The sequence below is a fragment of the Mustela putorius genome, unplaced genomic scaffold (assembly GCF_011764305.1).
Source record: "Mustela putorius furo isolate JIRA1106 unplaced genomic scaffold, ASM1176430v1.1 tig00003858_pilon_pilon_pilon, whole genome shotgun sequence".
Classification (NCBI taxonomy): Eukaryota; Metazoa; Chordata; class Mammalia; order Carnivora; family Mustelidae; genus Mustela; species Mustela putorius.
In genome coordinates this window covers 18167838-18187255 of record NW_025422010.1, presented here as the reverse complement: position 1 = coordinate 18187255, position 19418 = coordinate 18167838, and the positions used below count along the sequence as shown (strand labels likewise).

General features: G+C 37.2%; 1 protein-coding gene across 1 annotated transcript in view; it reads right to left on the bottom strand.

The window, feature by feature from the left end:
* MIB1 (MIB E3 ubiquitin protein ligase 1) overlaps positions 1-19418 on the bottom strand; it is a 136227-nt gene that overhangs the window by 97067 nt on the left and 19742 nt on the right. The window contains exons 2-6 of the mRNA XM_004742825.3: positions 18983-19154; positions 16053-16182; positions 9835-9939; positions 6683-6749; positions 5171-5375 (exon numbers count right to left, since the gene is read on the bottom strand). Coding sequence (XP_004742882.1) covers positions 5171-5375; positions 6683-6749; positions 9835-9939; positions 16053-16182; positions 18983-19154 — 679 coding nt within the window. The remainder of the gene's footprint in view (positions 1-5170; positions 5376-6682; positions 6750-9834; positions 9940-16052; positions 16183-18982; positions 19155-19418) is intronic.

Here is a 19418-nt window from a genome sequence, read left to right as displayed (position 1 = left end):
TTGAGAGCATCTGGGTGGCTTAGCTGGTTAAATGTCCAACTCTAGATTTCGGCTCAGGTTGTGATCTCAGGGTGGTGTGATCAAACCACAAGTCAGGTGCCCCACCAGCAGAGGTCTATTTGGATTCCTTCTCTCCCTCTGGCCCTCCCCTCAATGCTCTCTCCCCAAAATAAATAAATCTTTAAAAATAAATAAAGAGCACCTGGGTAGGTCAGTCGGTTAAGTGACTGCCTTCAGTTAAGGTCATGGTCCCGGGGTCCTGGGATCAAGCTCTGTATCAGGCTCCCTGCTCAGCGGGGAGTCTGCTTCTCCCTCTGCCTCTCCCCCTGCCTGTGCTCTCTCTCTCTCTGTCAAATAAACAAAATATTTATAAATAAATAGCGTAAAAATAAAAATACATTTTTGTAAGGCTTTATCTCTCATAGATGGTGATTCTTCCAATGGAATTCAGCAAAGTAAACTGAAGACCTTTGGAAAAGGATCTGCCATTCTAGATGGCATTAAGAACTTTCACAATTCATGGCAAGAGGGCAAAATATCAACACTAACAGGAGTTTGGGGAAAAGTTGATTTGAACCCTCATGGGTGACTCTAAGGGGTTCCAGACTTAAGTGAAGGAAGTCAGTGGAATTGTGCTGGAAACAAGAAAAGAACCAGAATTAGGAGTGCCGCCTGAGGATCTAACTGCATGGCTACAAGCTCATGATCAAACTTTAACAGATGAGGAGTTGTTTCTTATAGATGAACACAGAAAGTAGCTTCTTGAGAAGAAATCTACTGGTGAAGATGCTGTAGAGATTGTTGAAATGACAACAAAGGATTTAGAAATTACATAAATTTGGGTGACAGAGCTGAGACAGGTTTTGAAAAGACTAACTCCAGTTGTGAAAGTTATTCTGTGGGTAAAATGCTATCAAATAGCACTACATACCACAGAGAAAACCATCCATGAAAGAAAGAGTCAATCAATGCAACAAAGGTCACTGCTGTCTTAAGAAACTGCCAAAGGGATGCCTGGGTGACTCAGTTAAACATCAGCCTTTGGCTCAAGTCATAATATCAGGGTCGTGGGATCGAGTCCCTAATCAGGCTCCTTACTCACTGGGGAGCCTCCCTCTCCCTCCCTGCCATTCCTCCTGCTTGTGCATTTCCTCTCTCTCTGACAAATAAAGGAATAAACAAATAATCCTTAAAATTTAAAAAAAAAAAAAAAAAAGGAAAGAAAAAAGAAATTGCCACAGCCACCCCAAGCTTCAGCAACCACCACCCTGATCATGCAGCAACCATCAACACTGATATGGGCACCAAAAGATGAAAACTCACAGATAGCTTAGATTATAGTTAATGTTTTAGCAATAAAGTATTTAAGGTATAACTGCATATTTAATAAACTACAGTATTGTGTAAACATAACTTTATACACACTAGGAAACCAACACTTCACTTGACTCACCTATTACAATGGTCTGAAACTGACCCTATAATATCTGCAAGGTAAGCCGGTATATGTTATCAGCATCATCTATTGAAAAAACTGTTCTTTCCCCCACCAAACTGTGCTAGTCCCTTGTCAAAAATCAAATGACCTTAAATGCAAAGGCTTATTCTCAAACTCTCAACCCCTGTCCCATCAATCTACATGTCCATTTTATGTCAGTAATATACTGTCTTGATACTGTAGCTTTATCATAAATTTTGAAATTAGGAAGTGTGAGTCCTCCAATTTTGTTTTTCTTTTTAAAATTATTTTGGCTAATCTGGGTCACTTCAATTTCCATATGAACTATAGAATTAGGCTGCCGATTTCTATAAAAAAGGCACCAGGGTTCTTTTTTTGTTTTTGTTTTTTTAATATTATTTATTTATTTGACAGACAGAGATCACAAGTAGGCAGAGAGGCAGGCAGAGAAAGAGAGGAAGGGAAGCAGGCTCCCTGCTGAGCAGAGAGCCCGATGCGGGGCTCGATCCCAGGACCCTGAGACCATGACCTGAGCTGAAGGCAGAGGCTTAACCCACTGAGCCACCCAGGTGCCCTGGCACTGGGGTTTTAATATGGATTGCATTAAATTCGATTAGTTTGGGGAAAACTACCATGATATATGCTGAATTATGTCCTCCAAAAAGAAATGTTGAAATCCTAATCACCAGTACCTCTGAATATGACCATATTTAGAAACAGGGTCTTTGCAGATGCAATCAATAAAAGGAAGTCATACTGGATTAGGATGGGCCCTAAATCCAATGAGTGGTGTCCTTATAAGAAGGTCATATGAAGTTAGCTTTGGTCATTTTTATGTAAAAGATTTTAGAATTCCCATGAGTTCAATTAACTTCCCTCTATGTCTTCTCAGGGTTCTTTCCTTATGGATGGCAAAGCTACAAATATTGACCAAAATAAAACAGTGGAGTTGGGGAATTGTTTACGTGGCTCTCCATCTCAAATGATTTTCTACAACTAGCTGAGTTTGACCAATCAGATTGATTTGAATGCATTTGAAAATAAAATCTATACCCAGCGGGGGAAAAAAAAAAAGAGGACCCATGAAGACACACGGACACACAGAGTCACCGAGGAGAAGGTCATGTGAAGACAGAGATAGAGAAATGAGTGATGCATCTGCAAGCCAAGGAACACCATGGATTGCCAACAACCACCAGAAGTTAGGAGAAGCATAGAACAGATTCTCCCTTAGAATTTCCACAAGGAACCAATCCCACCAACACCTTGACTTTGGACTTGTATGTAGCCTTCCATAAATGTGAAAGAATAAAGTGCTGTTGTTTAAGCCACCAAGTCTGTGGCAATATGTTATGGCAACCCAAGGAAACTAATACACCATCTGCATAGTATTAGATCTCCCAATCCATAAGCATAAGATGTCTTTCCATTTACTTAGATCTTCCTCAATTTCCTTCAACAATGTTTTGTAGTTTTCAGTGTACTAGTCTTGGACTTACTTTTTTAAAGTAATCTTTACAGGGGCACCCGAGTGGCTTAGTTGGTTAAGCATCTGCCTTAGGCTCAGGTTATGATCTCAGAGTCCTAGGATTGAGTCCCACATCAAGCTTCCTTGCTCAGCAGGGAGTCTGCTTCTCCCTCTACTCCTCACCCAGCTCATTCTCTCTCTCTCAAATAAATAAAATCTTAAAGGAAAAAAAAAATCTCTATATCCAATAGGGCCTCAAACTCATGACCCCAAGATCAAGAGTCACATGCTCTGCCAACTGAGCCAGCCAGGCTCCCCAAGTCTTGCACTTCTTGGGCTAAACTAATTCTTAAGTATTTTATTCTTTATGATGCTACTATAAATGAAACTGTTTTCTTAATTTCATTTTCAAATTGCTCATTGCCAATCTACAAAAACGCAACTGACTTTTCTACATTGATCTTGTACCCTGCAACTTTGCTGAACTCACTTATTAGCTCTAATAGATTTTTGTGAATTCCTTATGCTTTTTATATACAAGATCATGTCACCTGTGAATAAAAATGGTTTAACTCCTTCTTTTCTCTTACTTCCTCCTTTTATTTATTTTTCTTGCCTGTCTTGGCTAGACCCTCTAGAACAATGCTGAGTAAGAGTGGGGAGGGCAGACATTTTTATTCTGTTCCTGTTTTTACGGGAAAAGCATTCAATCTCCACCAATTATGATATTAGCGTGGGTTTTCACAGATGCCCTTTACCAGGCTGAAGAAGTGCCCTTCTGTTACTGCTTTATGTAGTTTTTATCATGAAAGGAAGTGGAATTCTGTCAAAGGTTTTTCTTCATCTCTTGGTATTATCACATGTATCCTTAAGATTTTAACATAATTAGGGTGCCTGGGTGGCTCAGTGGTTAAGCCGCTGCCTTCGGCTCAGGTCATGATCTCGGGGTCCTGGGATCGAGTCCCGCATCAGGCTCTCTGCTCAGCAGGGAGCCTGCTTCCTCCTCTCTCTCTCTCTCTCTGCCTCTCTCTCTGCCTACTGTGATTTCTCTCTGTCAAATAAATAAATAAAATCTTTAAAAAAAAAAAAAAAAAAAAAAAAAAAAAAAGATTTTAACATAATTAGAGTTAATTCTACACTCTAGTAAGCAATTTCATGTTAATTGTTTCATTATCTATATAGAATTCCTCCCCTAAAGAACTCAACAAGTTCATTTCTTTATGTATATGTCAGTAATAAAGCTTTGACAACTATTCAATTTAACTACCACTTTTTCTTTAAAATACAACCATATTGGTAAATTGAATATATTTTATTTTATGTTTTAAAGAACAGAATTTTTTTTTTAAGATTTTATTTATTTGACAGACTGAGATCACAAGCAGGCAGAGAGAGAGAGGAAGGGGAGCAGGTTCCCGGCTGAGCAGAGAGCCCGATGTGGGGCTCAATCCCAGCACCCTGGGATCATGATCTGAGTCGAAGGCAGAGGTTTTAACCCACTGGGCCATCCAGGCACCCCAGTTGAATATATTTTAGCCCTTAAGAGCAAATAAATAAAAACCTCCAAGAAACTTGCAACCTAGAGGCAAAATAAATAACCATTTTCATATATAACAGGAGACCTAAACAGAGGAATGCATATACCAGGGAGAGTGGAATACGAGAGAAGGTTCCCAAAACACAAAAACACAGTATTTATGGGATGCAGAGGAGTTAATCCAGACAAAGAGGGAGAAAAAAGTATTGTACATAGAAGAAACTGTATGTACAAAGGTACAGAGTGAAGAAATGCATGCAATTGATGTTACTAATAAGGACTGATACATGCACATATCTGTGGCAAGAAAAAGCTATGCTACCAAGAGATGACTCTCTGGAGATATGGGTCAGAGTTCTAATTTTATTCTTCTCATTCAGACTGATACAGTCCATTGTGAACAAAAAACTTTTTAACTATATTTTACCTCATACTGATACAACATATTCTGCTCCAGCAGGAAGAAAAAAGTAGATAAAACATTGTATCATAAATATATTCATATAAATTCATATACATACCACACACACACTTCTTATCACTTGTTCTCCTCCACTTTACCAACATATTCTGGATTTTTATCTACTATCTAACAGCTAGCTTTAAGGAGTCTTTGATTATAGCACATTATTTGCTTTCTCTAAGGCTCTTTCCTCTACATACTAACTTTATTTACCATTACTAAAAATTAAGAAATATTACCAACCTATTGCCACTTGGATACTGTACTACAATGTCATGATCTTCATCAATGCCACAAACAGTTCCAGTTGTAGTTAAAGTCTCAAACATGCCATCAGTCCAGCCTCCATGACCGTGCTGCAAAGACTGTACAATTTCTAGGTCAAGATCTATATTTACCAAGTCACCGATCTGCAATCCACCAGGATTCCTATTGCCATTTTGCTCGCCTGTAATTATAGAGGGAGTTGAGAGAGGAAAAGGAAAACCACAACAATATCATGCAACTGCATTATTTTTAAATAAAAACAAGCTCTACATATTTTCATCTTAATCTAATCTTAAAATGTTTTGAGAGAATACTCAATAAATATCAGATTCTGGAGTTAGCATCAAAAGAAAGAAAATAATCAGACTCACAAACTCAAATAATGTGATGATTTACAACAATTGAACAAGAGCAGAATCTATTAGACTATGCAAACCTATATCAAAGTTCGGGGTTTTGAAAACATTCACTTTTCTGCCTGGATGACTTGCTGACTATTCATGCAATAACTACACTACAATTACGTTATTGAGGTTCGGTAACTAACTATAGTCACAATAATTAGCTAGAAAATATGAAAGAGAACCTTGAAATTATTTTCTTCTCTGAACTACTTAGTACTATTTTTTACCAAATGACCCCTGTGATTTTTTTCCTAAGGAACATTTTTAAATATTTGTAAGTTCTTTCCTTAGATTATTTTCGAAACTAGTTCTAGTCAGGATTCATGATCAGAAAACACCATGACAAGGGATCCAAAATATGTATGCTGATTCTACACTTTTCCTCTGAAGGCAAGACACAAAACAAGGAAGTTTCTGAAAGCAAGAAAAAGGGATGATCTTGTCAAAAATATAGATATTTCTTCCACATTCTCCTAAAAAAAAAAAAAAAACCAGGGTATGCTATAAGAAAACAGCACTTTTTAGCCAAAGGGGAGATAAAGAGGAACATAGGCAAGCATTCGGAGACTAAAGCCTTAATTAGAAGAATGTGGTAAATATTCACCAGCAATAAAGAATCCGTAATATGAGGAAAATATTGTTTTCTTATCTTTTTCTTATTTAATGACACATGAAAATTTGTTAATTATATAACCTTAATTTTTTATTTTTATATTTAGAAAGCTATTTTACAAAAATTCTAAGGAATTTATAAGCATTAAATTGTCAGATTCTATTATCAATACTTAAGACATACTGAACGTCTAACACAAATTCAGTATGTCTAACAAAATTTTTCAACATGTTTATAACCAAAAAACAAAGGTTTCAAAAAGATTATGACACATAAGTAGTATATCAATTCTCAAGATATGACAACTTCTTCAGAGTCTGAATAAATTTTAAAAATGCATACTTCAAAAACCAAAATAAAACCCAAAAAGTATCTCCTTAAATAACTTTTTTTAGAGCCTAATTTAAACATTTTCTGATTTCATAAATTCTGACACACTATTTAGTAATTTTCACTAGTCTGCTGACTCACCTAGCACAGGGCAGTGATCTCTGTAGAAAGAACCTCCCTTGGCATCCTGGACACACTTGAGATCAGACTAAGAAGAAAAGAAACCAGAAAAATCACGCTTGAAAACTTCAAGTATAGCTCAGTACCTAAAATAGGCAAAAATGTTCATTCAGAACATACCCTCCACAAAAGTTAGTAGCTCTAGGTTAACAGTCACACTAAACACTGCTTTCAAAAGCACCCATCAAAAATTAAAAGATTGGGGACGCCTGGGTGGCTCAGTTGGTTAAGCGGCTGTCTTCGGCTCGAGTCCCACATCGGGCTCCTTGCTCAGCAGGGAGCCTGCTTCTCCCTCTGCCTCTGCCTGCCATTCTGTCTGCCTGTGTTCGCTCTCTCCCCCTCTCTCTCTCTGATAAATAAATAAAATCTTTAAAAAAAAAAAAAATTAAAAGACTGATCCTCAGATAGGTTATACTTTATTTACCTTTAGCTTTCCTTCAAAGTTAAAAATTAAGATACCTAGATCTTTACATTAAAATATTTACAAAAACACATATAAGACCTCAACAAATACCTAGTATTTAAAATGTATATAACACATTCCATTTTAAAGATACTTTTACAAAATGAAACAGCACAACTCATTTTGCTCTGTTCAGTCAATTTTATGACATACACAAGGCAGGTATTAATTCATTTAATAAAGAAAATTATCCAAAGGTAAACAGAAAATACAAACGGATAGGACCCAATCCAGTCTTTTGGTTCCTTAGCCAGTTAATTTTTCTATTTATGTAAACTTTAGTCCTTACTTCCTAACTTGGGCAACTCAAGTTCCTTCCCACTTAGTTTTTATAAGAAAACAAATTATTTTTTAAGTATCTCAACAGGGAGGCAGTTGTCCGAAAATGTGAACTTAGAAGAGCAACCTTGAGAGTTACTATAAACATTTAGATTTATTTTAAAGTGCCTAATAGCATAAGGGGTCAGTATATACTTACTGTATTAAGGAAAGGAGCTCCCTTATAGAGAGAGAGAAGGACACACACACACACACACACACACTTTTTTTTATAGCTTTTTTATAGCTTCTTTTGCCACTAGAGCATCACATTTCGCTCAGTCCTAGCCAAAGAGACAAGGGATCAAATTGTTTTAATGTGATACTTTAATCCAATAATTCCACTTTTAGGAATCTATCCTAAAAAAATACAAGCATAAATGTGTACAAGGATGCTTACTGAAATGTTTGCAACAATTAAAAAAAAAAAAACAAAAACCCAGATACCATTAAGAGAACTATTAAATAATGGCATAACCATACAGCAGAATACTACTCAGCCATCAAAAAGGATCAACCTACACACACACACACTATATATATACATCACTATATATATATACTGCTCATTAAGTACCTCTGCACATATAACTTCTAAGGCTTCATCTGAAGCAATAATCAGAATCCCCCCCAAATTCACAATTTAAAAACAGGAGGAGGCATAAAAATACTAACAAAAAACTGGAAACTAATGCTATTTGCAAGTATTAAAATTGGCAAATCAGGTATTTTTTTAGATTCACGTTTTGGCTTTTTAACTTATCCCATATAAATATATTTATTCCACATAAATGGATTTATGGATATGGGCTATGGACATGGGATAACCATTATTCCATATAAATGGAATAAATTAAAAAGCAAAGGGACAGTGGGATATTTTCCCCTCCTACCAAGGGGCATAAAACAGTTGGGACAAAACAAAAGTTAAAGAATTCTTTGAAGGAGGAATGTATTTGAGATGGAAAAGATATAAAAGGTATTAATACTTTGGCATTAATATTTAGTTGTACTCCATAAATTAAATAGCTGAGGTCAACATTTGAACAGTGATCCATGAAATGCAGAAATACCGAGCAATCCATTGAATAAACCACCATTATTCTCCTAAGCATGTAATTCGAAGTGTTTTTAGGTCAATCATTTTCTTTTTTCCCACCAATTTTGTTTTTTTTAATTAACACATAATGTATTGTTTTAGGAGTACAGGTCTGTGATTTGCCAGTCTTACACAATACCCAGTGCTCACAACACATAACCCTCCCCAAAGTCTATCACCCAGCCACCTCATCCAGCAACTCTCAGTCTGTTCCTAAAATTAAAAATCTCTTATGGTTTGTCTCCCTCTCTGATCTCCCCTTATTTTATCTTCACTTTCCCTATGATCCTCTGCCTTGTTTCTTAAATTCTGCATATCAGTCAGATCATATGGTAATTGTCTTTCTCTGACTAACTTATTTCACTTAGCATAATACCCTCTAGTTCCATCCACGTTGTTGCAAATAGCAATATTTCATTTTTGATGGCTCAGTAATATTCCATTATGTATATATACACACATATATACACACATACACACACATCTTCTTTATCCATTCATCTGCCAGTGGACATCTTGACTCTTTCTGTAGTTTAGCTATTGTGGACATTGCTGCTATAAACATTAGGGTGCACATGCCCCTTCAGATCACCACATTTGTATCTTTGGTGTAAATGCCCAGTAGTGTGATTGCTGGGTCCTAAGGTATTTATTTTCAACTTCTGAGGAACCTCCATACTGTTTTCCAGAGTGGCCACACCAGCTTGCATTCCCAAGATTATTTTCAACTACCAACACTACTCTTTAAATATAGAGGGGGGGAAAAATCTCCTTAAAAACAACTGTAACACTTATTATAATTTATACTTTTAATAGCTACCAGAGCTAGAATACGAATATCCTATAAAAACCTCATTATAATACCATAGTCCATGTCCATCCTGAGGAGCAGATGATTCTAAATCTTTTTGATAGATTTTAGTAAATAAGCCCCTAACTCAGATTTATAAGGGATCAGCTCTACACGGTCAATATATGGCAAGCTACCCAAATATTAACTGAAGACAAAATCATATTTACTATCAAACAGCATAAGCAAATGTACTAAAAATGTAAAGTTTATTATAACCTCACTTTACAGATTTTCTTCCTACTGCAAAGTCATGATTCAGGTGGTTATATTCTGACAAAAGAATATGACAAAAGGAAAAAAAAGGATTATAATAAGGGCTACTTTATTTCCCTTCCTTCATCTATCCAATATTTTTATCTTTTGTGATTCTTACTACTCACCATGCCCTCAAAGCCAACTCTGTAAAGGTTCTTAGCACCATTATCCCAGAGAACATATGCTGCACTATGTGGGCTTGATGCACTCCAGTCCTGGATTTCTGTTACCTAAGAGAATTGTCAGGGAAAACAATTTTTTTAAAGGAGAGAGGATAAGTTAGTTCTTTTAATTACATTTATAATGTTACATATCATTTCATCTTATGTAACAGGATCATGAAAAACACTTGTCAAACATATGTCACTTCTAACAATATAACTCAATTATAACTAGAGATATAATTCCAGAATTATAAGATAATTTCTAAAATCATTATAGAAATTTTGAATTGGGAGGCTTAGTGATTATAGTAATAGATTACCAGAATATACAGAACTCAATACAAAATGTTAAATTTTGATTCTTAAAGTGTTCCCTTTAAGAATAGTGTATTATTTTAAGATTTTATTTATTTATTTGCAGAGAGAGATCACAAGTAGGCAGAGAAGGAGGCGGCGGGTGGGCAGGCTCCCCACTGAGCAGAGAGCCGGATGCGGGGCTCAATCCCAGGACCCTAAAATCATGACCTGAGCCAAAGGCAGAGACCCAACCCACTGAGCCACCCAGGTGCCCCAAGAACAGTGTATATTTTAAACCCATTATTCATTACAAAATTGAAGATCTTTGACCAGATACCCAGAATGATTTAAGATAAATCTGCTCGCTGGTGAGCTGAAAGCTGTGGCACAATGCTTGATGCCAATGTTTAAGGAAGATGAGCTGACATCGCTCCTCCAGCACTATATTCCTCAGCTGCCCCAAAAGGGAAGAAACCCAAGCTAAAACACCATGCCTACAATGGAAACCCAGACACAATATCTAGGCACCACACACAACAAATGATTCATAAGCTCTTCTGACATTAAAACAAAACAATACAAAACAAAAACACTATCAACAACAACTGGGATTGTTACTCCTTAAGGGCCAAGAATCAACAGCATAAAAATAATACACAATGACTGCTGAATTCGGGTGTTCTCAAGTAAACCAGTCTATAGCTAAGAATGGGAAGTTGAACATGCGTAACTCATTACTTTTCTCCATCCAGATACAATTAATCAGCCACTCCTTACAGTTACTTAGAATGCCAAGCTGATGTTAAATATAATTTTAAAAGCAGGACCTTAAAACGTAATTTTAAAGCATAACCTATTTCAAAAAAGATACATAATAATCCTTCCTTATTTTTACCCTGATTTAAAAAATCATTTTGCAAGTTATATGTTTTATGATGTTTTTGTAAAGATAAAAAGGATTTAAGATTTAATCAAACATTTGAGAAAGATTTTAAATTGTTATTACATAAGTCTATTTATTTTTAATTTTGAAATAAATCGTACATTATAAGAAATATTAACACATATAAACTTTAAAAAATGAGGGGCATCTGGGTGGTTCAGTGGGTAGAGCCTCTGCCTTCGGCTCAGGTCATGATCTCAGGGTCCTGGGATTGAGCCCAATCGGTTGACTATTCAACTCTTTCTTTCAGCTCAGGATGTGATCTGGGGTCATGAGATCCCCGCATCAGGTTCCATGCTGGGCATGGAGCATGCTTAAGATTCTCTCTCCCTCTGCCCCTGACCCCAATGCTTGCATTCTCTCTAAAATAAATAAATCAGGGGCGCTGGGAGGCTCAGTGGGTTGAGCCGCTGCCTTCAGCTCAGGTCATGATCTGAGTGTTTTGGGATGGAGCCCTGAATCGGGCTCTCTGCTCGGTGGGGAGCTGCTTCCCTTCCTCTCTCTGCCTGCCTCTCTGCCTACTTGTGTGTTCGTTCTCTCTCTCTCTCTCTCTGTCAAATAAATAAATAAATAAATAAATAAATAAATAAAATCTTTTAAAAAATAAATTAATTAAATATTTTTTAAAAATGCTAGATCAAGTAAGTCCGTCTATATGTATATATATATTTTTTTTTTAAATAAACATTTTATTTATGGGGTGCCTCTGTGGCTCAGTCGTTAAGCATCTGCCTTTGGCTCAGGTCATGATCCCAGGGTCCTGGGATCGAGCCCTGCATTGGACTCCCTGCTCAGCAGGAAGCCTTGCTTCTTCCTTTCCCACTCCCCCTGCCACTTCTGTTCCCTCTCTCACTGTGTCTCTCTCTGCCAAATAAATAAAAACTTTAAAAAAATATATTTTATTTATTTGAGAAGGAGACAGAGATAGCAAGAAACCACGAACAGGAAGGAGAGGGAAAATCAGGCTCCCTGCTGAGCAGGGAGCTAGTAGTGGGGCTTAATCCCCAGGATCCTAGGATCTTGACCTGAGCTGAAGGCAGCTGCTTAACCGACTGAGCTACCCAGGCACCCCATAAGTCTGTATTTTTATAAGGGGCACAAAAATGCATTTGACTAAAAAACAAAGACTACAAAATTTATTTAAATCAAATTCATCTTATATTTCAAATTACTTCTGATATAAGGAAGTTCATTAGTTAAGCTCTGAATCCTAAATGAAATTCCTTCATTTGTTAATATGATCTGACTTACTGAGAGGGGAACAAAACAGAAGGCTTAAGAAAGTAACTACATTAATTTTATAATTTCTATTCTGATTAAAAAAGATGTGTAGAATAGCTGCTAAAACCATTAGGTAAAAGGTTGCTGAAGAAAAGAAACTAACAATACCTGACAATATCATTGATCAATCTTAAACTCACTAATAATAATATAATCAGATTTTGCATGCCTGATGTGATGTACCAGAGAGCACAGTGCACTACTTATGAGGTTCTCTTGCCAAAACAAAATTGAACCCTAATCTAAACAAGCCTCTATCTCTTACAACTAGTTTATAACAAACACGAGGGTTAGAGGAACAAGTAAAAGAATACCATAAAGAATCAACAGGAAAAATCCAGAGAACCTGATTTCTTCAACAAATAAATGGAATTTTTAAAAATCACTGACAATTTTTAAAATTGGATTTTAGGTACATGGAAATTTGTTATACTGTTCTTTCTACTCTGATGTATGTTTGAAATTCTCCATAAAAAAAAGTTTTTTTAGGCACACCTCGGTGGCTCAGTCGGCTGAGCATCTGACTCTTGATTTCAGCTCAGGTCATGATCTCAGGGTTATGAGACTGAGCCCCGAGTCAGGCTCTGTACTCAGCATGGCATTTTCCCTGAGATTCTCTCTATCCCTCTCCTTCAGCCTCATCCCACGCTCGCACACACGCTCTCTCTCTCAAATAAATAAAACTTTTTTCAAATAAAAAGTTTTCTAAAAAGAAAGAAATACATCTAATGAACCTATGTAAAACACAATTGACACATATTCAAAAGCATTTATAAAATGAAAATAGTCTTCAAATACTAACAGAGTACTGGTACTTGAGAAACCCTTGAAGAATACACAACACAGGGGTCCTGGGTGGCTCAGTCAGTTAAGCGTCTGCCTTTGGCTCGGGTCAAGATCCCAGGGTCCTGGGATCGAGCCCTGCATCAGGCTCCCCACTCAGCAGGAATTCTGCTTCTCCCTCTCCTGCTCTCCCTGCTTATGTTCCCTATCTCTCTTTCTTTGTCTAATAAATAAATAAATAACATCGCTTTTAAAAAAAAGAAGAAGAAGACTACACCACACAGGGAAGACCTGGGTGGCTCAGGTGGTTAAGTGTCTGTCCTTCAGCTCAGGTCATGATGGGTCCTGGGATCAAGTGCCCAACAGATCAGGCTCCTTGCTCAGCAGGGAGCCTGCTTCTCCCTCTGCCTTCCACTTTCCCTATTTGTGCTCTCTCTCTCTCTCTCTCTCTGATAAATAAATAAAATCTTTAAAAAAAAAATACACTACACATTTCCACGGTGTCTTTGCATCATGTTTCCCAAAGCCTACACTTGACATGCTTATTTTTGTATACGAACTTTGTTATCACCATTCAAATCATGGGACATGTTGGCGTGTGGTGGGCCAAAGACCATGTCAGGACTGTAATCTCAGCCTGGGCTGGTATGTACCCCTTAATATAGCTCACACCGACCAATTTAGTTGGGACACATGAGGTAATAGTGGTGGGGTGAGGCAGGTAAAAAAAAAAAAAATAGGTAAGATACTACACACTATTATGTTCTGCTTTGCCCTACTCATAAAACTTTGAGTTGGACCACAGTAAGCTTAGAAACAAAAAATACATAGTAACTCAAAGTAACTATTCCTGGCCAAGGCCACCACTTCTGTCCTGCCTCAGGTCCTGTGTGAAGCCCTGTGTTTCCCAGGACCTTGGCCACTGACTACCCCTGTCAACTACCAGGGAAGCAAGACAGGTTAGCCAGAGACTATTCAATTTATATTGCCTTGGGAGCTTTAATCTATAAGTGGTAATTCTACTCTATCCTTACACTAACTAAATTTGTGCTTGCTACTACTAGTCTTTTCAAAAATGAAATCCTAAACGTTGTGGGACACAGCATTATCCTACAATAAGAAAGAAAAACAATGGAATAAGGACATCAAATATCCATGATCTTGGAGGCGCTTACAACTGTAAAAGGATAAAAAGTCGCCTTTTAAAGGTACCCATAACGTTCTATTCTCTAATCTGTATAGTGGGAACAAAAGTGTTCATTTTACTACTACTCTTTAAACCTTCACGTATTTTATACATTCTTCTTTCTTATACAGAACTACTTTCACTGTGAAAGTTATTGTGAAAGTTGTTCACTATACAAGCGGCATCACAAAAGAGAAGACTGGGCCTTACATCCAGCCCACACTCTACTTACCAAGACCTATGCACTGGGGCAAGACTGTTCCTGCTCCCACCCACAAAAGCATGCCTTCTCTTTGCAACACCCTTGCCAAGCATGCCCCATAACATTCCATCCATCTAGAGATGGCGCCTTTTGCAAATTCTTACTACTCTATTTTCCTTTTCAAAGCAGGGCTCCTTAAATTTTCACATGCATATAAATGACCTAGGGAATCTTGTTATAATGAAGATACTGATTTAGGAGGTCTAAAAGAAAGGGGACCTATTACCTTTCTAACCAGCTGTCACATAACACCTATGCTGCTGGTCCACAGCCTATACTACAGTCACAGAATTTAGATTTACATTTTTTGCCTATCAAATCTAATTAAAATACACATTACAGCAAAGTGGGAACTTTGTCTCTTTTGTTCAATGCCATACCCCTGATGTTTGGAAGAGAACCTAGCATATACTAAGTGTTTAATAAATATTTACCAAATTTTTTAAAAAAGCAAAGTTGCTTCCTTAGTGAAAATCAAAGTACTTAAAATATAATGGCTAAAACAGATCTGTCTGACTTCCAAACATTAAAACTAGACCTTATTATTTCAAAGGAAATCAACATAAGAACACTCAAATAATAACTCAGAAAACATGTATTAGGAAAAAAAGAAAATATGTATTTGAAAAAAACATTAAAAATTTTCAATTCAAAAGGATCTATACTAAGCTACTCCAATATCTCTGCCTATCCCATCCCAATCAAATAAGCTATACAAAATTCCCTTCAGAATAACTGCAATAGGGGTGCCTGGGTGGCTCAGTGGGTTAAAGCCTCTGCCTTCGGCTCAGGTCATGATCTCGGAGTCCTACAATCGAGCCCCACATCTGGCTCTCTGCTCAAGCAGGGAGCCCACTTCCTCCTCTCTCTCTCTTTCTGCCTGCCTCTCTGCCTACTTGTGATCTCTGCCAGTCAAATAAATAAAAAAATAAAAATCTTAAAAAAAAAAAAGAAGAACTGCCATAATTGACTCCTGGACAATTACCTGAGAAGGGTAACAGAGTTAAGTCAACTAGTTAACAAAAGTAGATGCTTATTATCTCCCCCCTACCCCAGAAACAGGCCTCAAAAGAATTAAATATAAAACAAGTACATTCAAATGAAAACTTAATAAAAAGAAAGTCAAAAGCATGATACACTACTTAGGGAAGACTGGCCCAAAAAGCATGTTCAGAAATGCCTTCTGGCCAACAAAATGGCAACATGAAGCCAAAAGGCAGAAAGGTAAAATCTACCCAACAACCTTCTCAATGAATATCAATATTTACAACAACGTGGGAACAATCTTTATTCTTCCAGAAAAAAAATTTTAAAAACTGTTACTGGTATATGAAAAAAATGGGCCAAGAAATTCAGTTATAGTAGTAAAAATCTTCTGAATATACAATATTATAGAATAACATGATGAATTAATTGTAAAAAGTCACCTTTCCCCTTCGTCCATTTCCTCCATCCTGATCTTCCCATTGCCAGTCCACTCCTCGTACCACTCTGGCACCTGCAAAGATCCCTCTGGCTGTAATCTTCTTAGATTTTCTACGAGACTCTAAAAGAACCCTAAAAATAAAAGTATGTATTTTAATTTATATAAAAGTATATTAACAGTAATTTATTTATATATATGTAAATTTTGGGGGGCGGTTGATGATCCCAAGCAGGCTCCACACCCAACAAAGAGTCCAATGCCAGGCTTGATCTCATAACCCTGAGATCATGACCTAAGCTGAAATCACGGGTTGGATGCTTAATGACAGAGCCACCCAGGTCCCCCGCCAGTAATTTTTTTAAGATTTTAAAAATTCATTTTAGAGAAATAGCAAGCAAGCATGGGGAGGGGGCAGAGGAAGAGGGAGAAGGAGAGAATCTCAAGCAGACTTTCCACTGAGCATGGAGCATGACGCAGAGCTCGATCCCATGACCTTAAGATCGTGACCTGAGCTAAAACCAAGAGTCAGATGCTCAACCAACTGAGCCACTGAGGCACGCCAATTTATTTTTTTTTTAAATCATAAAAAAGGCTATTTTAAAAATACGAAAGATTTTTAATAATACGTTAACAGCATAACACATAAATACCTTTACACTCCACAGATGATAATGGTGACAACAGGAGAAAAATTACATCTAATATTTACTGAGCTTTTACTATAAGTAAAACACTTACAAAAGTTTAAAAGTTTACTATACTCCTAAAGAGTATATTTTATCCATTGTTATGTTATTTTATCCATTTTACAAATGAGGAAACAGAGTCTCAAAGAGGTAAGTGATTTATCCAGGGTGACAAAACCTAAATAATAATGGAATGGAATCAACATATGAATCCAGCCTAACCACTCAGAGTGTCACTATATCCTTCACCACTTTAGAAGTGGCAAACTCAAACCCCTACAACTGTGAGAGAAGTAACATAAATTAAGGCCAAAAAGGTAATACCGCAGCAATGACAAATGCAAGTGGCACTTGATCCCAGGTTCAGGAAGACAAGAAGCAGTGGTAGGGGCTCTGGTGAACTCAAGACCATGATTTGTCTTAAGGGTACAGATGCTCCTCTGTCAGCCAACTATCACCACGAACAAATGCCCAGTGCTGACAGTCTTCGGGTATGTGTGTGCGTGCGCATGTGTGCGTTCAAAAATTTAGAGCACAGCACAAGCCAAGTAATATATCGGTGGCCTGGATGTAACCTAACGCTAACTTGTTTCCAAAGTACTGAATACTTACAGAGAACTACGGACCGTGAAAAATTCTACCCTCAAAAATCTTGACCAGCTTAGTTCTCCAAGGCCATCTTTCCCTCATTCTTCTATATCCTTCTCATTCATAAAATCAATAAGGTTTGGGGTTTTTCCTTTTGCTTTGTAATTTTACTTCAATATTCTATTCATTTTTAGAATGTCTTTATTATACCTTAACTTTAAAACTTGTAAGCAAAAGGATAAGAAGAAACAATTTGCTCAAAACTACTCCGTTAATAAAAGCAGGACCAGGATTTGAACTGGGACAGTCTTTTTCTTTCTTTTTTTTTTTTTTAAAAAAAGATTTTATTTATTTATTTATTTGACAGAGAGAAAGAGAGATAGCACAAGCAGGGCGAGTAGCAGGCAGAGGAAGTGGGAAAAGCAGGCTCCTCACTGAGCAGAGAGTCTGACATGGGGCTCAATCGCAGAACCCTGGGTTCATGACCTGAGGGAAAGACAGACAATCAAGTGAGCCACCCAGGTGTCCCTGAACTGGGTGGGACAGTTTTATACCTAAATCCATTTTTCTACTATTCCTACTGCTTCCGTATGACTGGCTAAATTCTTGCTCCTATACATTATTCTTATCTATCTATATAAAATCACCTAAAACTCTATACCAATTCACAGTTCATATTCCTCTCTCTCTAGGACACTTAATACTAATAATCCCTGTATACAGTGTAAAATATCAAATGATACTCACTCCTGGTCAAATAATCCCTTAACTTATAAACTCTTTAAGAAGAAAAAAGAATTCTGTGCTTTAAGGGCACCTGGATGGCTCAGTCCATTCAGCGTCCAAATCTCGATTTCGGCTCAGGTCACTGATCTCGTGAGATTGAGCCCTGTGTCAGACTCCACACTCAGCACGGAGTCTGCTTGAGATTCTCTCTCTCCCTCTGCCTCTTACCCTGCTTAGTTGCACTCTCTTCTCTCTCTCAAATAAATAAATCTTAAGGAAAAAAAAATACTATATTTTAGTTATCTTCAAATTTATACAAGCATAATAGCTGCTACATAGTCTTAATGAACGCCTGTTGATTCAATCAATGGGCCCAGTGTTCATCTGGTAGCGATTAACAGAAGAGAATGCACAGTAAGAAGAAAATAGTGAGACTCTCTTGGGCTGCCCTTGCATTTCCAAATACTGAGGAGTGTCAAGTCTCCATGCCAGAGATAGACTAGCCCAGATTATTCTGAAAAAATACATGCAACTCCATCTTCACAGAGCTCTTTTCTCACTATATGGCAGGCCTGGTCCACATTAGCCTAATAACTCCTATGTCCTGGTACTAAACCAGTTGTCAGCAGCTATTTCCAAATCCTATTTTATTTTTTTTTTTAATATTTTATTTATTTATTTGACAGTGAGAGATCACAAGTAGGCAGAGAGGCGGGCAGAGAGAGAGGAAGGGAAGCAGGCTACCTGCTGAGCAGAAAGCCCGATGTGGGGCTTGATCCCAGGACCCTGAGATCATGACCTGAACCGAAGGCAGCGGCTTATCCCACTGAGCCACCCAGGCGCCCCCCAAATCCTATTTTAAAGGCTAAATAGTATAAAAAATTCAACGCCAACAAGGAATTACAACTGAAGAAAAACTGTTTTACCCTACCGCTCACTTCCTGGTGTAGTAATTCTATAAAAGCGATGTCTTAAATGATGTTTATCTCCATGATAACAAACAGTGCACAAATCATAATTTGTACATTCTGCACATTTCCATCGAATGCCAATGATTGGTTGCTGCCGGCAGGTATCACACATGGTTCCATCATGCTTGATGCCTATTAAAACAAAGATACATGCTTACATTAACTGCAAGAATTATTTACTTGAATATTACTCCCTGGGGGAAAAAATAACACAGCATTTTAAAAAGTAATTCAATAAAGTGGGAAAGACTATTTCAAATGTACCATATATAGTTTCAAAACAACATATTTCAAGGATTTTAAACAGTAAAAATTATAAATTAAACATTTTCTATCACTTCTTTCTTCATTAGTAAGAGTACTTCTCAGTAACACTTTTTTTTGCTGTCATCCACA